The sequence below is a fragment of the Bos indicus genome, chromosome 1 (assembly GCF_029378745.1).
Source record: "Bos indicus isolate NIAB-ARS_2022 breed Sahiwal x Tharparkar chromosome 1, NIAB-ARS_B.indTharparkar_mat_pri_1.0, whole genome shotgun sequence".
Taxonomy (NCBI): domain Eukaryota; kingdom Metazoa; phylum Chordata; class Mammalia; order Artiodactyla; family Bovidae; genus Bos; species Bos indicus.
The window spans coordinates 106,862,499-106,886,038 of record NC_091760.1 but is presented as its reverse complement, the minus strand read 5'-3'; the positions used below and the strand labels follow the sequence as shown (position 1 = coordinate 106,886,038).

The window sequence follows — 23,540 nt, the reverse complement described above, 5'->3', positions numbered from 1 at the left end:
CAGTGTCAAAGCCTTCCTCTCCCCAGAGGGTCAACTGCTCAGATGGGCTCAGAGCCAGAGGTAGCACCTTATTGTGTAGGGGATTAGTGTGCACTTTACCCTTAGCATGGGTCCAAGGGTCAGGCCCTTTGCTTTAGTCTCCTTTTGATCCAGTCTTAAAAGCCTATGTCTGTCCATGATTGACACTATCAGAAACAGTAGCAGAGTGTGTTCCAAGGCAGGCATACATGCCATGTAAATAAAAACTGAAAGGCACTGCCATCAATTATTGGTCCCATTCATTTCAGCGGAGCTTGAGGATGTGTCCTGCCAAATTACAGTGTGTGTGAGTGTGTGTACATACATACATTAAATAAAATGAAAGGGGAAGGGTAATTTATAAAATCAGATAATTTGAAAGATAGGAAAATTACAGAACTTCTTTTTATTTTTTTTTTATCTTGTCAAAGCACAGTTGGACCATCCTTGAAACAAAAGTGGCTATTTCTTCTTAAGACGAATTTCCAGGTTTTGTAATCTTAGAATCTCATCTGTTGGTTTTTCAAAGTTGCTTAAAATTGGGTCTTTACATCACGATCCTCATTTACAACACAACTCATTACACACTTAATGATAAAATCCATTCCTTGGCTTTGAAAATATCTTGTAAGTGAGAATTGAGTTTGAACACTACATTTCCTTTAAATATCATACCTAATTTTTTAAATGTAAAATTGGATTTTGTATATAGGGTCTTAGCTGCTGCTGCTGCTGCTGCTAAGTCGCTTCAGTTGTGTCCAACTCTGTGCGACCCCACAGACAGCAGCCCGCCAGGCTCTGCCATCCCTGGGATTCTCCAGGCAAGAACACTAGAGTGGGTTGCCATTTCCTTCTCCAATGCATGCAAGTGAAAAGTGAAAGTGAAGTTGCTCAGTCGTGTCTGACTCTGCGACGCCATGGACTGCAGCCTTCCAGGCCCCTCCGTCCATGGGATTTTCCAGGCAAGAGTACTGGAGTGGGTTGCCATTGCCTTCTCCGATAGGGTCTTAGACTTGGTCGTAAAATAGAACATTTGATTTAAAAGAAGGTGGCAAGAAAGCTTCCCACATCTATGAAATATGCAATATTAAATAAAAATTGTAAGGTATATTTCCATAGTTAAGGACATCAGAGGCCTATTTTTATATCTATTAACGTTAAAATGAATAGTAACTTGTTCTTTGCAGATTTCTAGAGAAAAATCCTAAAAGTGATTTGAACATAGTTCTAATTTACTCATGATCTTTCTCTAATGGAGGCTGTATTAGAATTGAATTCAATATCACTTAATATCTTCTTGAAAATAGCTTTTGCCTCTCGAAAATTTGTAACCAAAATCATTAGTCTTATATTTTTCTTTGGAGTTTTCTAAAATAAGTCTAATACTTTTCCTCCTGGAGGTTTTTCTTTTTTAGGGAGTGGTAGATATTCTGTAAAATACAGAGGTGGACTGTTTTCAGGCTTACAGTTAAATGTTCAAAGTAAATTTAATGTTCACTTTACTCTGTTTTCCCATTATATTCTATAGCATCTCCATCATCTTTAACTAACAGTTTTGCAACATTGAGACCATTTTATGGGTTTTTCTTTTCAATGAGTCACCAAGCTTTGCTTCTGTGCTCTCCTTCTCTTCTCAGGGCTTTAGCCTAGCCTAGGGCTACTTTACCCTACAAAGAAAGGAACCACAGTAGGCATTGTCTTCTTTGTAAAATATGATTTTTTTTTTTTTCTTTTCTGGTTCAAAAGTGTTTATTGATTCCTGCTCCAGTCCACCACTCACTGTATACCAAGGATAAATTTGTTAACCTCTCTGAGTCTGTTTCCTCATCTATAAAAACCCAGTAAGGGTTGTTGTAAGGATGAAATAAGCAAACACATGTGAAGCATTCAGCACAGTGCTTAGCACACAGAAAATAATAATTTTTCTGTTTATTTTAGAAAATTTGGGAAATGAAGAAAACTGCATAGAGAAATATCAACCAAACTCTTTAGTCTGAGATAACTAATGATACATGTTAATGTAATTCAGCCATTTCCCCCTCATATGTGTAGTAAGCAAACTGCTTTGTAATGTTTTTCATTATGAATGTTTTCTCACATTATTAGTATTCTTTCATAACATGATTTTTAATAATAGCTGCATTGTATTCCATTTCTCAGCCATCCCATAATGTAATCAACCAATTTCTAGACAGACTTTCATTATCTTGAATAATACTTTGATTGATAAACAAGTTTGCTACACAACTCTTTATGCTCATCTTTAACTTTTTCTTAAATTCTTGGAAGGACAATTACTAAGTTAAAAGTGTAAACTACTTTAAAGTTTTGGTTCCACTTTTTCATTTGCTTGTCCAAAAAGAATGTCTGATTTATATTCCAATCACAGTGTAGAAGGCCAGTCTTCTTTTACTTCAGGCTTTTTGTCTCCTTGCTTTAATTGTTTTTCTGTTTCAATGCATTGTAAACTCGATTTCAAGCACATTCTTCCTCAAACAAGATTTGATAATTTATTCACTCTCTTTGATGTTTCGGGTGTTTCTTTTTACTAACCTCTACAAGTCAAAACTCCCTGGTTTAACAGGGGGTTGAAACTTCTTCACCTGCCGGCTGTCTCATACTCCGAGTTTCATCAACTTCTTTTATTATTCTTCCCCATGAAGTCACATTCACTACATTATAGATTGTTTTTCTTTCCTCCAACAAGAGTTTTCAACCTCAAAACTGATCCTTAAACTAATCCTCCATCAGCATGATTTCCTGATTCTTTTTCTTGTGCCCTCTTTAATTTCTTTCCCTATAGGCTGCTCGGCACTTGCCATAGCTCGTATGTTAAACAAATGGTAATTTAGCTCAAGATTCACATCTATTTTTGTATTGGTTTGTGAAATGAGTTTTTCTAGTGTTTCACCTGTGTGGTGTTTGCATGTTAAAACTGCAGTTTTGCGGCCGAGGTTTGTTCTCCCAGCAGTGTCAAATCTAATGTGCTTCACTCACCAGACACTCAGTTAATTAGAATTGGCTGGCTGACAGGTTTTCTTTTTAAGATGAACTGTGAAGCATTTAGCAGCTTTTAAAATACACTAGGTTTTTTTTTTTTTTTTGGCACACTCCTCCCCATCCCCAGCAAAATGATTTCATAGACGTTAGTTATTTCTTAAAGAACATACAACTGTTAGAGTTAGTAGTGTTTTTGCATAATGACCAGTATGAGCATTCTACCTGGTAGGTTCCCAGAATTTAGATCCTTAATTGTTCTGCTGCTTTTATCTTTTTCATTCATTGAGTCTTTTTACAGGGTTTACTCCAGCCTTTTACTGTCTTCCAGAATGAAATTGGCATCGGTAATAAAAATGTATGCAAAATCTGTAAGAAGGGGTTTTGGGCACCTTTTGTGCATGGCCTCAAAACTTTTAGCCCATCTTTTTATTCCACCATCTTCCCAGTTATGACTGAAAGAACCCGTGAACCTGTGTTGTCCACTTTCTGCCTGAGGTTTCTCTGCCACCTCCTGGAGTATGTTTGGGAACCTACTCAGCAGTTCTGATAAGTAAAACCTGAATGTCCAGGCTCCATTAACACCCCACAAGGCAACCCTTCACTCAGGAACACTATCCTGAGGGACTCTATGTGACTGCTCAGAGAGCCTCTAGCAGAATTGAGTTCATTCTTAAATGAAGAAATAAGGCAAGAATGGCTAAGATCAAACAGCTATGGAGAGGACGTTGTTAAATAGAGCTTCATATGTGGCTTGGTATATGAAGTACATAACTGACCATGTTGGCATGTGGATGATGTTCTGGAGTTAAGTTGTTTACTTCCTAAAAATAATGGCTCCAATAATAATTAAAGACTAAGTGTAGTTCCATTTGCCAGTAGAAGACCACACCTTTCTTGAGTTGTGAAAGGAAGTTCTGATTGCGAACAAAGAATGATGAATTATCTGGAAGTTTTCTCTGAAAGCAATCTCAAAGTCCCTGATTCTTGGATATGGTAAAGGTATTAAGCTTCTGTGGTCGAGAGCACCGAACCTGTGTTAGGGGAATACAAGGATGTGTAAGATACGGTCTTTACATCAGCCAAACTGGGGAGCTAAAATACCTATACCTCTATAAATACTTGAAAGACTATTGGCTGCTATTAGATGGGTTCACTAACAGAATTTATAACATTTGAGTCTACTATGAAGGATGTGAAGGATTGGCCAAATCCATAATCTACTTGTGTGCTGTGCTTAGTCACTCAGTCATGTCTGACTCTTTGCAACCCCATGGACTGTAGCCTGTCCATGGGGATTCTCCAGGCAAGAATACTGGAGTCAGTTGCCATGCCCTCCTTTGCGGGATCTTCCGAACAACCCAGGGGTCAAACCCAGGTCTCTCACATTGCAGGTGGTTTCTTTACTGTCTGAGCCACCAGGGAAGCCCAAGAATACTGGAGCGGGTAGCCTGTCCCTTCTCCAGGGGAACTTCCCAACCTAGGAATCAAACTGGGGTCCCCTGCATTGCAGGCGGATTCTTTACCAGCTAAGCCTCCAGGGAAGCCCATATTCTGCCTACTTTCACTCAAAGTTAAATTGTGAAGACACAGAATGTTAGCAACCTAAATTGCTGAGAAAAGTATTAAGTAACACACAAATGCAAGACTCAAGATTGTAACAAAGTACTTTTTCTGGAACAGTTAGTTTAGGACTTAAATTTCTAGTAGCACTTACCAATGATGAAAGAATAGATAAGTGATCCTATTTTTTGATTTTGTTTTTCACCTCACTTTTAGAACTCTGGTGAAAGTTTAAAATTTAAGCTGCTCTTTGTATGATTACTTGTGCAATAATTACAGTCTCGGTTATTATGAACCCCTGTTTTTCATTGAGATATAATTGACTTATTAGTTTCACGTGTACAACAGAATGATTCAGTATTTGTGTATATTGTGAAACGATCACCACAGTAAGGTCTAGTTAATCACACATCATTATGCATATTTTTCTCTTGATGAAAACGTTTAAAATCTGTTTTCTTATCAACTTTCAACGATGCAATACAGCATTATTAACTGTGGTCACCATGCTGCACATTATGACCCCAGGACTTATTTTATAAGTGGGGGTTTGATATCTTTTGGCTACTTTCACCCATTTTGCTCACCGCTGGCAACCACCAGTCTGTTCTCTGTATCTGTGAGTTTGGTTTTTGTGTTTTTATTTTTCACACGTGAGATCGTGTGGTATTTTTATGACAGCCAGCCTACTTTTTAGCATAGGTTTTTGTTAGAATGTAAGGTTTTAACTGACATTTGAATACACTTAGAGAATCACCTCAGTATAAAGGTGATTTCTTGAAATATCTTGAAAGAAGCTAATATTTGGCTAGACTTGTTTCTTTCTGTTCTTCTTAAAAATCTTTCCCAGTGGAAAGAACTCTCTATAGTAGTCCCTGAGTGTCCACAGAGGATTAGTTCCAGGACCCTCTCAGATGCCAAAATCCAAGTCACTCAAGCTGCATATAAAAAGGTGTAGTATTTACCTATAACTTATGCATGTGCTTTAAATCATCTGTAGATCACTTATAATACCTAATATAATGTAAATGCTATGTAAATAGTTGTTAGATACAATGTAAATCCTATGTAAACAGTTGCTGGCATGGCAGATTCAAGTTTTGCTTTATGGAATTTTCTGAATTTTTCTTAACTTGTAAAAATTGAAGTATAGTTAACACACAGCATTATGTTAGTTTCAGGTGTCCAACATAGTCATTTGACAATTAAATGTATTACAAAGTGATCCCCACAGTGAGTCCAGTAACCATCTGTCACCACACAAAATTATTACAGTGTTATCTGCTACAGTCATGCTCTGCGATGCTGCAGATTTGGTTCCAGACCACTGAGATAAAGCTAATATTGCAATAAAGTGAACCGTACAATTTTTTTTTTTGGTTTCTGAGTGCATATAAAAGTTATTATAGTCTATTAAGTATACAGTAGCATTATGTCTAAAAAAAGTACAGTGTACATACCCTTTATTAAAAAAATGTTGTTGTTCAACTGCTCAGTTGTGTCTGACTCTTTGTGACCCCATGGACTGCAGCACCCAGGCTTCCCTGTCCTTCACCATCTCCTGGAGCTTGCTCAAACTCATGTCCATTGATTGAGTTGGTGATGCTGTCCAACCATCTCTTCTTCTGTCGTCCCCTTCTCCTTCTGCCTTCAATCTTTCCCAGCATCAGGATCTTTTCTAATGAGTTGGCTTTTTGCATCAAGATAGCCAAAGTATTGGAGCTTCAGCTTCAGCATCAGTCCTTCAAATGAATATTCAGTATTGATTTCCTTCAGGATTGACTGGTTTGATCTTCTCATAGTCCAACAAACTCTCAAGAGTCTTCTCCAACACCACAGTTCAAAAGCATCAATTCTTCAGTGCTCAGCCTTATTTATGGTCCAACTCTCACATCGATACATGACTACTGGAAAAACCATAGCTTTGACTAAATGGACCTTTGTTGGTAAAGTAATTTAAAAATACTGTATTGCTAAAAATTGCTGACCACTGTCTTACAACGTAGGACTGCCACAAACCTTCAGTTTGTTAAAAAAAAAAAAAAGTCAATAAATGATAGCACAGTAAAACAAGCAATGCCTATATATTCCTTATGCTGTATAGTACATCTCCGTGATTTATTTATTTTATAACTTGAAGTTTGCACCTCTTAATCCCCTTTACCTATTTCACCTAACCTCCCACTCTGTCTCTTCCACCTCTCTATATCCATGAGTTTGTTTTTCTCTTATTTGGTTTGTTCATTTGTTTTTTAGATTCACATGTAAATAAGATCACATAGTATTCGTCTTTCTCTGCCTAATTTATCTCACTTAGCATAATACCATTTTGCTGCAATTGGCAAAATTTTATTTTTTACCACATCTTCTTTTATCCATTCTTCTATCAATGAACTTCTGGTTTACTTCCATATCTTGGCTATGCTTCCCTGGTGGCTCAGATGGTAGATCTGCCTGCAATGCAGATGATCTAGGTTTGATCCCATGGACAGAGGAGCTTGGCATGCTACAGTGGATGGGGTTGCAAAGAGTCGGACACAGCCGGGTGACTAACACACACGCAAACACACAAGATAGGCTGCTGGAACTGTCCCTATGGTTGTGTGGAATTTGTCCGTGATCCAACAGACATTTAGGTTGCTTCCATATCTTGGCTATAGTAAACAGTACTGCACTGAACATAGGGCTGTTTTTGAGTTAGTGGGTTTTTTCTCCTCTTGGTTAAATACTCAGAAGTGGCATTTCTAGATTGTTTGATAGCTTTTTAATAGTATTTTTTAATTAATGTATTGTTTTGTCTTTGGCTGCGCTGGGTGTTCATTGATGTGTACAAGCTTTTCTCCAATTGCAGTACGAGGGGGCGACTCTCTAGTTGTGGTGCACAGGCTTCTCACTGCGCTGGCTTCACTGGTTGTGGAGCATGGGCTCTAGGCATTCAGGCTTCAGTAGGTACAGCGCACAGACTTAATTGCCCTGTGGCATGTGGGATCTTCATGGACCAGGGATGGAACCCATGTCCCCTGCATTGCAAGGTGGACTCTTAACCACTGGACCACCAGGAAGCCTAGTGGTTCTGTTTTTATTTTAAAGGACCCTTCATGTTGTTTTCCACAGTGGGTACACCAACTTACACTTCAGTAGTGCTCAAGGGTTCCCTTTTCTCCATATTCTCACCAACAGTTGTTATTTGTTGTCTTTTTTGATGACAGCCATTCTGACAGGTGTGAGGTGGTAGCTCATTGTGATTTTTCCTGATGATTAGTGACTGAGCATCTTTTCATGTGTCTGTTAGCCAGCCATCTGTATGTCTTCTTTGGAGAAATGTCCATTCAGGTTCTCTGCCCATTTTTTAAATGGATTTTTAAAAAATTGAATTGTATGACTTCTTTATATAATTTGGATAATAACCCCTTATCAGATCCACCATTTACAAATATCTTCTCCTGTTCAGTAGGTTGTCTTTTTGTTTTGTTGATGGTTTCCTTTGCTGTGCAAAAGCTTTCTAGTTTGATGTAGTTTTATTTGTGCTTTTGTTTCCCTGGCCTGAGGAGACAGGGCTAAAAAAATATTGCTAAGATCAGTGTCAGAGACCATACTGACTGTGTTTTCTCCTAGGGGTTTTATGGTCTCAGGCCTTAAAGTCTGTAATCCATTTTGAGTTCATTATTGTATATGGTGTAAGACAACGGTCCTCTTGCTGTGGGCATGCTGGTGCTGGGCCTGGCCGTAAGTCCTGGTTGCCACTGTTGCAAATGTTCTGGTATGACTCCTAGGGTGAGACCCACTGTGGGGCTATGCCGGTGCGCACCAAGGGTGCCTAGTCAGGCTGGCAAGTTTGTGGGCTACGTTGGAGGGGCCCTGGTGCTGGCTGAGGGCACTCACCCAGACTGGTGGGGCAGGTTTCTTTCCATATGTTTTCCACCTGCAGCTGATTGAATCCACAGATTTGGAACCTGTAGCTACAGAGGACCGGAGAAGGCAATGGCATCCCACTCTAGTACTCTTGCCTGGAAAATCCCATGAACAGAGGAGCCTGATAGGCTGCAGTCCATGAGGTCGCTAAGAGTCGGACACGACTGAGCGACTTCACTTTCACTTTTCACTTTCATGCATTGGAGAAGGAAATGGCAACCCACTCCAGTGTTCTTGCCTGGAGAATCCCAGGGATGGGGGAGCCTGGTGGGCTGCCGTCTGTGGGGTCGCACAGAGTCGGACATGACTGAAGTGACTTAGCAGCAGCAGCAGCAGATACAGAGGGCTGACTGTCCATGAAATGATACTGCTTTAGAAATGAAATGCCAAAATGTAACTCCACTTTAGTAAAAAATATTGGCTCTGTTCCAAGACCTACAGCACGTTTTTAATTAGAAGAGTATATCAGTGGACACAGTGGGAAGAAAATGTGTGGTTTGCTTTCAGTAAAACTGAGTACACCAATACTTTTTCAGTGTGCGTTATGGAATTATTTCCTGTACTTCATAGATATTTCCAAGGGAAAAAAATCAAAGACACATGTTACACTGAATAGTAAGGTAGTATGAATTTTGAAATAGTTATTCTGCAGTATGTTTCTTCATTTTCAATTGTCAGGAGAAAATTGTTATTAAACTCTAGAATTTAGTATGTTGTACTAATGTGCTGAGTCCTTTTACATTTTTCGGAATAATTGTATTTGTTCTGCACTAGTTAGCTGGCTGGCAGAGAAAATGAGTGGTGTTTGGTGATATTTTAAAGTTGCAATTTCATCAGCAACCGATTTAGAGGATCTAAATATAAATTTGGAAATGAAGTGTTGTGTGCTATATTTGGTTGCTCTGAAGCCTGAAATATAGCTTTTCCCACCACTTCCCAGTGGGTTTTTCCTGAGAGTCAGTTGTCGTTCTTCTGGCAATTTTTTTTCATCCTAAATTGTACTAACCTTTAGAAGGAAAACTACAAAAGTTACCCTCCAAAAAACATTTTAAAGATAATGTTTTTAATTATGGGAATTAAAAAAAAATATGTAAATGTGTCTTCACCTTATTCTGGGCCCATACCCCAGAGGCAATATTGTTTAACAATTTCTCTTATTTTAGTTTTCTAGTAATTGTGAATATAATTGTAAATAATATATCAGATCAGATCAGTCGCTCAGTCATGTCCGACTCTTTGCGACCCCATGAATTGCAGCACACCAGGCCTCCCTGTCCATCACCAACTCCCAGAGTTCACTCAGCCTCACATCCATCGAGTCAGTGATGCCATCCAGCCATCTCATCCTCTGTCGTCCCCTTCTCCTCTTGCCCCCAATCCCTCCCAGCATCAGAGTCTTTTCCAATGAGTCAACTCTTCGCATAAGGTGGCCAAAGTACTGGAGTTTCAGCTTTAGCATCATTCCTTCCAAAGAAATCCCAGGGCTGATCTCCTTCAGAGTGGACTGGTTGGATCTCCTTGCAGTCCAAGGGACTCTCAAGAGTCTTCTCCAACACCACAGTTCAAAAGCATCAATTCTTCAGCGCTCAGCCTTCTTCACAGTCCAACTCTCACATCCATACATGACCACAGGAAAAACCATAGCCTTGGCTAGACGAACCTTTGTTGGCAAAGTAATGTCTCTGCTTTTGAATATGCTATCTAGATTGGTCATAACTTTCCTTCCAAGGAGTAAGCGTCTTTTAATTTCATGGCTGCAGTCACCATCTGTAGTGATTTTGGAGCCCCCAAAAATAAAGTCTGACACTGTTTCCACTGTTTTCCCATCTATTTCCCATGAAGTGATGGGACCAGATGCCATAATCTTCGTTTTCTGAATGTTGAGCTTTAAGCCAACTTTTTCACTCTCCACTCTCACCTTCATCAAGAGGCTTTTTAGTTCCTCTTCACTTTCTGCCATAAGGGTGGTGTCATCTGCATATCTGAGGTTATTGATATATGCCTTCATTTATTTTATCAACTTTAGACCCTCTATGTATGATGTAGGACTGCACTGTAAGAAGATGCCAAAACTCTTGGCATTCTCAAGAGATGTGTTTTAAGAATTTAAGAACTCAGTTCTTCTGAGTCATACATGCTGCTCTATTACTTAATTTCTCCCTTGAAGTTCTACTTGACTTTAACTGTGATTCTCAGCTGGAAGGGAGAAAAGTGTGCTATGGCCTCAGTCCAGCAGAAGAATGTATCAGAATCTTTGGGAAGGTCTTTTTCAGATGTCTTCCTTCCTACCTTTTAAGGGAAGCTCGCTTACTTGGTTGAAAGTCATTGTGTATAATTTTGGGTGTCACTAGTTGAGAGTTTATTATGAAGATAGTCCAGAAGCAGGAAAAAAAGTTCAAAATAATATATATATATATTATTTACATATAATAGAAAATATATTTTATATACGCATATATATATATATATATATATATATAAAGGCCAAGGTATTTTAGTGGTAAATAGTTCTTTGTTCAAACGGAGGCATCATTGTTTTAGATCGCTTCATTTTCTGTTTCTCCTATTATTCCATTATTAACCCTAGCAGAGGGCTTTCCTTTTTATTTGCTTCACAAGAGTTCCTGCCTAAGCATTAATGAGCAGAGAACAAGAAAGCAAAGCAGAGATGTGGATGCCACAGCATGGTAGGGCTTCCTGCTCTGATGAGTTACTAGCTTCTGAATTCTAGACAAGGGTGAGTCAGATTATCCCCAGTAGAATTACTATCACTGGGCCTTCCAGGTTCAGTGGAATAGTTGAAACTCTGAGCTCTCACTCCTTAAATGCCAGTCCACATCTTTTATACCTTTAAACCTGATGGAAAACTCTTAAAAGTCTGTGATTTTGTGTATTTGGCATCTTGGTACAGTGGAGTCTAAAAATGACAACAGCAGTGACAAGGACGTGTTTGTGTAAAGAGCTGGTTCCACAGTACTCTTGAGTTCTCACTACAGCACCTAAAGGGAAGTGAAAAACCTAAGTTGAGAAATACTAATGGGGTTCTCTGTTTGTTTCATCTGCAGACAGCAGCTGAATATGTAAAATCTCGACTCCCAGAGGCCCTTAAGCAGCATCTTCAAGACTACGAGAAAGACAAAGAAAATAGTGTATTGTCTTACCAGACCATCCTTGAACAGCAGATTCTATCAATTGACCGAGAAATGCTAGAAAAATTGACTGTATCCTATGATGAAGCAGGTATGTTGGTTTTTAATACATACACACACACATGCATGCACACATACAGTGCTTTCTTCCTAAAGAAATTTTTTTTTTAGATTTTGGTTACATTTAGGTCCTTTTCTTTGATAGAAGAAGAAGGATAGACTGGATTCAAAGTTATATAACATGGATTAGCGGTAAGTTTCATCTCTGAAGTTTTAGTATCAACGACTTTAATCAAGAGATTTCTAAAAATGGCTCTTAAATATCAAATTCCGTTAAAATTTTTTACTCTTTTTTTAAATGGAATTTTTCTGGCCTTTTATCAGCAATATGCTTCTACTGATATAATCTTTTAAAGTGTCACTTCAATTTTAGATGTGAGCTGAAAACTTTTACATCCAATAATCCAAGAACTGTTAGTTGCTTCAAGTATTATTTTTTAATTTCAGAAATTTTCTTTTCTGAAGAGGTATCATTTTTGCCCCTGAAGTTTCAAGTTGAACTTGACTTTCTTTTCCTTTAGCTCCTCAGATGAATCCTAGCCCGTAACACCACACTGGACACTTTGGTTTACTGCCTTCTGTAAGTTCATATTATCCAAAAGAGCTTTTTAATGAAGGAACTTATTAGTGAAGGCCTGGATTGACCTCCCTTGTAATACCATTTTATCTATTACATGGTCTGTCAGCTAAAACCTAATTGTAATGAAACCAGTGCCATATTACTTGGAATTATTAAAATCTTTAATAAAACTAAACTTATTCAGGAGAAATATCTTGATTTAAATGATCATACCACCTCTGCATCCCACCCTCCCACAAAATGGATTAAGAAGTATGGGAAAATAGGTTTCTAATGGTCAAACACTAGTAGTATTAATCCCCTTTTTAATGCCAGCATCTTCTGTTTTTATTTCTACAAAGGAATAGTTATTATGCATCATATTTTCTTTCACATGATCTAAACAGTGTTAGTGCTGACATTCTTAACATTTGATTTCAAGCTTAAATAACAAACAGAAGAGCAAACCTTAAAAAATTTTTTTCTGCACATGCCTAACCACTGACGCACCTTTTGTGGTGATGAAGCTGTCCACATTTTCCTTCAAACCTCTAACCTGTTTATACTCACAGGGTAGATCCACATGTCTAGGCTTGCCCAGGACCTCACTACTCTCTCTGATTCTTCTTTGCTTTATCGATTGTGTGAAAGACATGGTGACTGTCTTCCGCCTGTTGGGCTTTTAGTTATTTAGCCTCTGTATCTGTCTTGTTTTTAACATTCTTCTCTTTGGAATGCTCAGTCATCTCCTCTCTCACCCTCTTGGAGTAACGTAAGGCTATGTAACCCGCCCTGTCAGAATAATTTTTAAAGTTTCAAGATTCTCAGAGATTATAGAACTCAGACAGTCCATCTGCTTCCTGTCCCCATAACCATTTTTTAAATTTTATTTGAAGTATAGATGATTTAAATACTGTATTAATTTCTGCTGTACAGCAAAGTGATTATGTTATATGTATATATATATTCTTTTTCATATTCATTTCCATTATGGTTTATCACAGGAAATTGATTATAGTACCCAGTGCTACATAGTAGGGCCTTATTTATCTATCTCTATATATACTAGTTTGCATCAACTATTTCCAAACTCTCAGTTCATTCAACCCCTTCTCCCTCCCCCTTGGCAACCACAAGTCTGTTCTCCAAGTCTGTAAGTCTGTTTCTGTTTCATAAATAGGTTAATTTGTGTCATATTTTAGATTCCACACATATGTGATATCATATGCTATTTGTCTTTTTCTGACTTACTTCATTTAGTATGATAATCTCTAGGTCCATTAATGTTGCTAAAATGGCATTGTTTTGTTTTTTTATGGCTAAATAACATTCCATTGTATGTGTGTGTGTGTATATATGTATACCACATCTTTATCCATTCATCTGACAGTGGACATTTAGGTTGTTTCCATGTCTTGGCCATTGTAAATGGTGCTGCTATGAATATTGAGGTGCATCTGTATTTTCAAATTATAGTTTTGTTTGGGTAATATCTGCCCAGGAGTGGGATTGCTGGATCATATGGCATCTCTGTTTTTTTGTTTTTTTGAGGCACCTCCACAGTGGTGCACAGTGGCTGTGCCAATTTACATTCCCACCAGCAGTATAAAAGGATCCCCTTTTTGCCACATCCTCTCCAGCATTAGCATCTTTTCACCTGTCTATTGACTATCTTTATGTCTTCTTTGGAGAAATGTCTATTTAGGTCTTCTGCTCAGTTTTCAATTTAGTTGCTTAGGTTTTTTTGTTATTGAATTATGTGAACTGTTTATCTATTTTAGAAATTAAAATTACTGGTCACATCATTTGCAAATATTTTCTCCCAGTCCATAGGTTGTCTTTTTGTTTTGTTTATAGTTTCCTTTACTGTGCAAAAGTTTATAAGCTTGATTAGGTTCCATTTGTTTATTTTTGCTTTTATTTCTATTGCCTTGGAACACTGACCTAAGAAAACATTGGTACAATTTATGTCAGAGAATGTTTTGCCTGTGTTCTCCTCAAAGAGTTTTACGCTGTCATGTCTTATATTTCATTAAGCCATTTAAAATTTATTTTTGTGTATGGTGAAAGGATGTGTTCTAACCTCATTGATTTACATGTGACTGTCCCACCCTCCCAACACCACTTGAACAGACTGTCCTTTCTGCATTGTATATTCTTGCCTTATTTGTCAAAGATTAATTGTCCATAAGTGTGTGGGTTGATATTTAGGCTTTCTCTTCTGTTACATTGATCCATATGTCTGTTTTTGTGCCAGGATCATGCAGTTTTGATTACTGTAGCTTTGTAGTATTGTCTGAAGTCTGGGAGGGTTATGCCTCCTGCTTCTCCCTTAAGGCTTAAGGATTGCTTTGGTAATTCTGGGTCTTATGCATCCATATAAATTTTAGGATTGCCCATTACCATTCTATAATGAGAAAACTGAGACTTGTCTAAAGTAACACAGTTAGTTATAGAGCTGGAATTCCAGTCTCCTAACTACTAATCAAGCTGGGCTGTCACCATATTCATGCAGGTTGTCATTCACTCCGTTGGCATTTGTGGGATGCATAGCGGTATGCTTGACAGTTGTAAGAAAGAGGGACAAGCATAGAAAGGGCAGAGAGGAACTGAGATGTAGAAAACAGAGACCTTACATGATGAAATCTAGCTAAAACATAGATTTATGTTTTATGTTTATGTTAAAACATAGATTTATGGCTTCTAGCAAAAAATTCCTGACCATTTGGAACATGTACACTCTATAATATCCATAATCTGTTAAAGTTAAGCTGAGGGGATGTGGAGAAAAGGAGCAGTGAAAGTGGCTGTTCATTTTATTAAAACCTCTTCATGGGAAGGTAATTTTAATGGCTGCATAATGTTCTGTTCTTCGAAATTGCTACTCACTAAGCATTTCTCATGTTGGACGATTATGGGTTTTTTTTGGTTTTGGTATTATGAATAATGCTGCAATGAATATAAACATTTGTCTACATTTCATATTACTCTAGGGAACAGACTTTCAAAACATGAATTTAGATTTAGAAGGTAGGGAAGGGGATGATGCTTAGAGCAGAGCCTCAGAGCAGCAAGGAATAAGAGCAAAGAGTAAATCCATAAAAAGTAGTCATCATATGGCACTACACTCTAATTCAAATCAGCATTCACAGACCCTGCATCCTAGAGCAGACATCATTGATCTGCTTAACAGTGACCTTCATTCACAGAGAAAAGGTTCAATAATGTTAATTATATTCTGTATATAAAAATAGGAATTGTATGAATATAAACCACTTTAGCGGAGAAGGCAATGGCACCCCACTCCAGTACTCTTGCCTGGAAAATCCCATGGATGGAGGAGCCTGGAAGGCTGCAGTCCATGGGGTCGCTAAGAGTCAGACACAACTGAAGCGACTTAGCAGCAGCAGCAGCAAACCACTTTAGATTTTCATCCGGTTAGTTTATTTTTAAGTCAGACTGTTATAGGAATAAAGATTTTTGTGGTATAATTGAAAGAGTTCTTGGAGCCAGAAGACCCAGATTCTGTTCCTAGCTCTGCTGCCAACCAGGTATGTGACCTTGATTAAGTCACCAAACCCCCCTAAAGCCTATTTCCCTAGAAATGGAAGGTGTGAACAGGATCTCATAGATGTCTTCCGTTTCTAAAACTGTGATTCTGGTCTCTTGACATCGAAAACTGAGGTAGCCATGGTTTCTGGGAGGTTGCAGGTAGCTGCTTCATGAATCTTCTGCTTGCTCATTTGTCTTTCTCCTCTCTTCATAGATATCCTATGTAATTTGTTTAAAAACTGACTAGAAGACAACTGTCACTTAGCTTTTTTGGCATGTGCACATGAATTTGCTCAGGCATGCTTTTTTTGGTAAGATAGGGAGTGAGACTGTATGAGTGAGGCAAAACCAGATTTTGGGAGGAAAGGTTCTGAGCCATCATTCATGGATTCTTGTTAAGACTGCTTAGATTTTTAAAATATTTATTTATTTATTTTAATTGGAGGCTAATTACTTGACAGTATTGTATTGGTTTTGCCATACATTGACATGAATCAGCCACAGGTGTACATGTGTTCCCCATCCTGAACCCCCCTCCCACCTCCCTCCCCATCCCATCCCTCAGGGTAATCCCAGTGCACCAGCTCTGAGCACCCTGTCTCATGCATCGAACCTGGACTTGTGATCTGTTTCACATATGATAATATACATGTTTCAGTGCTATTCTCTCATATCATCCCACCCTCGCCTTCTCTCACAGAGTCCAAAAGTCTGTTCTTTACATTTTTGTCTCTTTTGTTGTCTCATATATACGGTCATTGTTACCATCTTTCTAAATTCCATATATATGCATTAATATACTGTATTGGTGTTTTTCTTTCTGACTTACTTCACTCTGTATAATAGGCTCCAGTTTCATCCACCTCATTAGAACTGATTAAAATGTGTTCTTTTTAATAGCTGAGTAATATTCCATTGTGTATATGTACTACAACTTTCTCATCCATTCGTCTGCTGATGGACATCTAGGTTGCTTCCATGTCCTGGCTATTGTAAACAGTCCTGAGATGAACATTGGGGTACATGTGTCTCTTTCAGTTCTGATTTCCTTGGTGTGTATGCCCAGCAGTGGGATTGCTGGGTTGTATGGCAGTTCTATTTCCAGTTTTTTAAGGAATCTCCACACTGTTCTCCATAGTGGCTGTACTAGTTTGCATTCCCACCAACAGTGTAAGAGGGCTCCCTTTTCTCTGCCACCTCTTCAGCATTTATTGTTTGTAGATTTTTTGATAAGACTGCTTAGATTTTTTTTTATTGGCACTTATTAATACTAAGCAAAATCTAGCATGAGAAGATATGGTTAGCTTTTGATCCATTAATGTTTTTATTTGAAGGGAGGTACAAGTTCATACACATTTCAATAGATTGGATTTAGCAGAGAGAAATTTCCAAGGAAAAGAGCTGCATGATTTGAAGGGATCAAAATAGCATTCCACAGTGTCTCAGAGAGCATCATTAACCTAAGTATTTAGTGTTTATCATAGTGGGCAATAGTGGTAAAGAACCTACTTGCCAACGCAGGAGACATATGAGATGTGGGTTCGATCCCTGGGTCAGGAAGATCCCCTGGAGGAGGGCATGGCAACCCACTCCAGTATTCTTTCCTGGAGAATCCCATGGACAGAGAAGCCTGGTGGTATACAGTCTGTAGGGTTGCAGAGAGTCAGACACGACTGAAGCGATTTAGCACTCACAGAGTGGGCAAAAGTTGAAGGGTTGAAATAGCCCGAGAGGGAATTTTTTTCTCTCATTATTTACTTTTATGCTTGTATGTTATTCATGTCTCTCTTTGTTGTTCAGTCGTTCAGTCATGTCTGACTCTTTGTGACCCATGGACTGTGGCATGCCAGGCTTCTCTGTCCTTCATTATCTCCCAGAGTTTGCTCAATCTCATGTCCACTGAATCAATGAAGCCATCCAACCATCTCATCCTCTGTCACCCCCTGCTCCTCCTGCCCTCAATCTTCCCCAGCATCAGCGTCTTTCCCAGTGAGTTGACTCTTCACATCAGGTGACCAAAGTATTGGAGCTTCAGTTTCAGCATCAGTCCTTCCAATGAATATTCAGGGTTGATTTCCTTTAGGATTGACTGGTTTGATCTCCAAGGGACTCTCAAGAGTCTTCTCCAACACCACAGTTCAAAAGCATCAATTCTTTGATTCTCAACTTTCTTAATGGTCGAACTCTCACATCTGTACATGACTACTGAAAAAATCATAGCTTTGATTAGAAGGGCCTTTGTCAACAAAGAAATATCTCTGCTTTCTAATATGCTGTCTAGGTTTGTCATAGCTTTTCTTCCAAGGAGCAAGCATCTTTTAATTTCATCGCTGCAATCACCATCTGCAGTGATTTTGGAGCCTAAGAAAAGAAAGTCTGTCACTGTTTCCATTTTTTCCCTATCTATTTGCCATGAAGTGATGGGACCAGATGCCATGATCTTCGTTTTGTGAATGTTGAGTTTAAAGCCAGCTTTTTTACTCTCCTCTTTCACCGTCATCAAGAGGCTTTTTTGTTCCTCTTTACTTTCTGCCATTAGGGTGGGATCCTCTGCATGTCTGAGGTTATTGATAAATTCTCCCAGCAACCTTGATTCCAGCTTGTGCTTCATTCAGCCCGGCATTTTGCATGATGTACTCTTCATGTAAGTTAGATAAGCAGAGTGACAATATACAGCCTTGACATACTCCTTCCCCAATTGTGAACTAGTCCATCATTCCATGTCTGGTTCTAACTGTTGCTTCTTGATCTGCATACAGATTTCTCAGGAGGCAGGTCAGGTGGTCTGGTATTCCCATCTCTTTAAGAATTTTCCACAGTTTGTTTTGATCCACATAATCAAAAGCTTTAGTGTAGTCAGTGAAGCATAAGTAGATGTTTTGCTAGAATCCCCTTGCTTTTTCTGTGATCCAGCAGGTGTTGTCAATTTGATCTCTGGTTCCTCTGCCTTTCTAAATCCAGCTTGTACATCTGGAAGTTCTCAGTTCACATACTGATGACGCTTATTTTGGAGAATTTCAAGCATGACCTTGCTAGCAAGTGAGATGAGTACAATTGTGTGGTAGTTTGAATATTCTTTGGGACTAGAATGAAAACTGACCTTTTGCAGTCCTGTGGCCACTGCTGCGTTTTCCAAATTTGCTAGCATATTGAGTGCAGCACTTTCACAGCATCATCTTTTAGGATTTGAAATAGCTCAGCTGAAGTTCTATCACCTCCACTTTGTTCATAGTGATGCTTCCTAAGGCCCACTTGACTTCACACTCCAAGTGTGGCTCTCCAAGTGTGGCACGCTGTTTGGCTCTAGGTGAGAGATCACACCACCCTGATTATCCAGGTCATGTCTCTCTGCTGCTGCTTAGTCGATTCAGTCATGTCCAACTCTGTGCAACCCCATAGACGGCAGCCCATCAGGCTCCCCCATCCCTGGGATTCTCCAGGCAAGAACACTGGAGTGGGTTGCCTTTTCCTTCTCCAATGCATGCAAGTGAAAAGTGAAAGTGAAGTCGCTCAGTCGTGTCCGACTCCTAGCAACCCCATGGACTGCAGCCTACCAGGCTCCTCCGTCCATGGGATTTTCCATGCAAGAGTACTGGAGTGGGTTGCCAATGCCTTCTCCTCATGTCTCTCTAAGTAACCTCAAATTTTTTATAATTTTTTTCTAAAATTTGGGCATGAATTAATAATCTACACATTCCCTTGTTAAGGATAAAGTAGTGTCACTTATAATGCCTTGTGTTTGAGGGAGTTGTGAGAATAGGTCCATTTATTGGAGAATGATACTCTTTGCACACTCAAGAACCCCAAGACATGGGAAACAGAAGTAGAAAGCACCTCCTTTTCCCTCTGGGAAGAGCTGAGTCTGCCTATAAGTGGGTGGACTGTCCAGCAGTGGAATCTTGTTTTGGGTCTGGAAACATTTGCCTAAGTTGATGCTTTGACCTCTTTCTCAGAGTTAAACCTAAGACTGGCGAAGGTTTTATTTGTTCCTACAGTCCACTAGAAACCTTGACAGCTTTCCAAGGAGCACATCTGTCTACCACGTAGAAAGAGCACTTACAGGTAAAAAATGGGCCAGACAGTGCAGATGAGGTAGGGAAAGAACTCAGTCAGCTGTTCATTGTGTTCATCTGGGCATCAGTTCAGGCTGGGGGCCCACAGATCCATTGACAAGTGTCAGGCAGTCACATACAACTTTCCCAGAGGAAGTAAGGAAGGAGGAACAGCATGAAGCTGTCCTTTGCTTGGTGATTGCCTGATGCAGTCCTCCAGTAGGAGTTCCTGAGAGCTGTGCCCCAGCAAAGCTACCTGCCGTGAAGACACACCAAGTACTGTAATGTACTTTTTGAAGAAATAGCTTTTTAAAAGCGTGGCGAATGTGCTGTAAGAAATTTGGGAAGTAGCTGGAGGGGTCCCTCCTATCAAGCTTATTTTCTTCTTCTTAATATAGATGGTACCTAAAAGTTATATCTCTGATTTAATTGAACCATTAGTGTCAGAGTAATCAGTGATCTCAAAAGGAAAGCCATTTACCATCATGGAGAAAAAATTGAACACACATTGAGAAACCAAATCCAGGAAAGAGATTGTGAAATATTTCGGGCCCTCCAAGTTTTCCAAGAACATAAAAAATGCAGTAAAAGGCCTTTGCAGGAAGTTCTTCAGTCTAATAAATACAGTCAATTTCTCAGTATGTTTCTCAAACACGTCCTAAGGGAAAAGGTGGCTTTAGGTTTCCTTAATTTATGTCTTCAATCAGAACCTTATTTCCAAGCCCAGAAGACGTTCTCACCAGAGGCTTTGTCAGGATTTGGAAGGAAGAGAAAAACAGGGAAACTTAAGAAAAATGTTGTAAAGGAAAATTTCATATTGGTTGTGTAACCTCTGATACAAACTTCTAAATTTCTTTAAAAAGTTATATATGTTCACTTTTTCCATTTTGAGAGTAATATAAATATGTTTTAGAACATTTTTAAACTACAAAAAAATAGAAAAGGAAAAGATTAGCTCTAATTCTACCACCAAAACATAATGACCATCTTTTAGTATATTTATTTCTAGTCATTTTTCCTTGCTGCGTTTTAATAATTTGTGCCCCATTTGATACCTTTTATTCAGTTGACAATGAAATATAATTGCATTTTTCAGTGCTCTAACAAGCTACTCATAAAAGTAATTGATAAAGACTACATAATATCCTACTGAATGGATTTGCCACAGTTACCATCCCCATAACCTTTGAACATTTTCAGCATGGCCCCTCTCTTTTATTCCTGTTTCAGTTCTTGTCACCATGTAGAATCCCTGAATTTGGAGGTCTCTTTCTTACTTGAAAAGATGAGAATGGTAGTATGACTAACAAAAACATGATGAAGACTTCTGTAAGGCAGCCAATTGTTAGTCATACAGCAGTGGGAGCAGAGAATGAAAATAGCTAGTTAAAATCTATTTATAAACTGAACTTTTTTATAGCCAATAATACCAGTCTTTTTAACCAAGATGATTTGAATTTCATATAATTCTTATATTTTCCCGTCATAGCATGGATTTTAAAGGCCAAAAGATAAAGGGCGAAGGAATAGCAACTAAACAGAGTGACTTTGCCATCTATAAACTAGGGGACTATCTGCCATGGCTGTTGGAAAGGATCCAAATGCATGATTCACCAGCGCTGGGATTGGTTTCCATCTTTGTGGCAAGACATTGCACCTCTCTCTGCTTGGTTTCATTTACCGTAAAATTAAAAAAGAAAAAAAAAAAGGATATTTCCTTATGGCTCTCCCAGCTTTAACAATGTGTAATTTTTGTCTCCAGTTCATTTAACATTCACTGGTTCATTTATTTCTTTACTCTGTAAACACTGACTAAGTGCCCAGGAACCAGGCACCGTGCCTGCCACTGGGAATGCCCAGATGACCACATGGCCCTTCACTCCAGGTGTGTGTGCACGTTTGTGTGGTGGCGGGAGGCCAGAGATACAGTGGTAGGAACAGATAACTACAGTGGGGTGCACTTGGTGCTACGGTGTGTGCTCAGGGGATAGTGGTCAGGTAGAGGAGGAAGGAATTGGGATTGAGAGAGTTCTTAAATAAATCAGAAAATGGTAAGAGAACCTATAAATCTCTTGAACTGTTCGTCTTGGACTATAACGTCGATTGCATGTTTTAAAGGCAGGTTTATTTTGAGTGATGCTTTTTTTTTCTTTGCTCAGTAACTGTGGTTATGTATCAGCACCTTATACAGACCTATTCTTTTGAAAATAAATGTTTTTAAATTGACGTACAGTTGATTTACAATGTTGTGGTTTCTGGTGTACAGCAAAGTAGTTCTTTTATAGTTTATAATATTGATAATCTTTTCCATTGTAGTTTATTATAAGATATTGCATATAGTGCCCCATTCTATACAGTAAGGCTTTTTTATTTTATGTATAGTAGTATATATATGTTAATCTCAAACTCCTAATTTATCCTTCCCTCCCCTTTCCCCTTTGGTAACCATAAATTTGTTTTCTACATTTGTGAGTCTCTTTCTGTTTTGCAAATGAGTTCATTTATACTTTTTTTTTTTTAACTCATAGATAAGCAGTATCACGTGATATTTGTCTTTGTCTGGCTTACTTCAGTTAGTATGATAATCTCTAGGTCCATCCATGTTGCTGCAAATGGCATTATTTCATTCTTTTTATAGCTGAATAATATTCCATTGTATACGTATACCACATCTTCTTTATCCATTCATCTGTTGATGGACATTGAAGTTGCTTCCATGTCTTGGCTATTGTAAAGATTGCTGCTATGACCATTGGGGTACATGTTTCTTTTCCAGTTGGAGTTTTCTCCAGATATATGTCCAGCAGTGGGATTGCTGGATCATATGGTAACTCTATTTTAAGTTTTTTAAGGAACCTCCATACTGTTCTCAATAGTGGCTGTACCAATTTACATTCCTACCAATAATGTAGGAGTTTTCTTCACATCCTCTCCAGCATTTATTATTTGTAGACTTTTTAATAATGGTCATTCTGACTGGTATGAGATAGTACCTCACTGTAGTTTTGATTAGTATTTCTCTGATTATTAGTGGGTTTGAGCATCTTTTCATGTGCCTATTGGCCATCTATCAGAGAAGGCAATGGCACCCCACTCCAGTACTCTTGCCTAGAAAATCCCATGGCTGGAGGAGCCTGGTGGGCTCTCATCTGTGGGGTTGCACAGAGTCGGACATGACTGAAGTGACTTAGCAGCAGCAGCATTGGCCATCTATACAGACCTATTCTTAACCTTTGCTGTAACATCACCTTCCACATTCTGTGTCACTCTCCAACTAATTTTAATTTATATTAATTCAGTTCAGTCGTTCAGTTGTGTCCAACTCTTTGCTACCCCATGGACTAAGCATGCCAGGCTCCCCTGCCTATCACCAGCTCCCAGAGCTTGCTCAAACTCATGTCTGTCAAGTCGGTGATGCCATCCAACCATCTCATCCTCTGTCGTCCCCTTCTCCTCCTGCCTTCAATCTTTCCCAGCATCAGGATCTTTTCAAATGAGTCAATTCTTCTTATAAGGTGGCCAAAGTATTGGAGTTTCAGCTTCAGCATCAGTCCTTCCAATGAATATTCAGGACTGATTTCCATTAGGATGGATTGGTTGGATCTCCTTGCAGTCCAAAGGACTCTCAAGAGTCTTCTCTAGCACCACAGTTTAAAAGCATCCATTCTTTGGCGCTCT

The 23,540-nt window shown here is 38.8% G+C and overlaps 1 protein-coding gene and 1 long non-coding RNA gene across 4 annotated transcripts in view; both read left to right on the top strand.

Moving 5' to 3' along the window:
- The window catches only part of PPM1L (protein phosphatase, Mg2+/Mn2+ dependent 1L), a 327,985-nt gene that overhangs the window by 219,963 nt on the left and 84,482 nt on the right, over nucleotides 1-23,540 (top strand). For all 3 annotated transcript variants that reach the window (XM_019960093.2, XM_019960098.2, XM_070792274.1), the window contains exon 2: nucleotides 11,556-11,730. In XM_019960093.2, coding sequence (XP_019815652.1) covers nucleotides 11,556-11,730 — 175 coding nt within the window. The remainder of the gene's footprint in view (nucleotides 1-11,555; nucleotides 11,731-23,540) is intronic.
- The window catches only part of LOC139184019 (uncharacterized), a 35,930-nt gene continuing 24,126 nt past the window's right edge, over nucleotides 11,737-23,540 (top strand). The window contains exon 1 of the long non-coding RNA XR_011567433.1: nucleotides 11,737-12,279. This is a non-coding gene — a long non-coding RNA (uncharacterized lncRNA). The remainder of the gene's footprint in view (nucleotides 12,280-23,540) is intronic.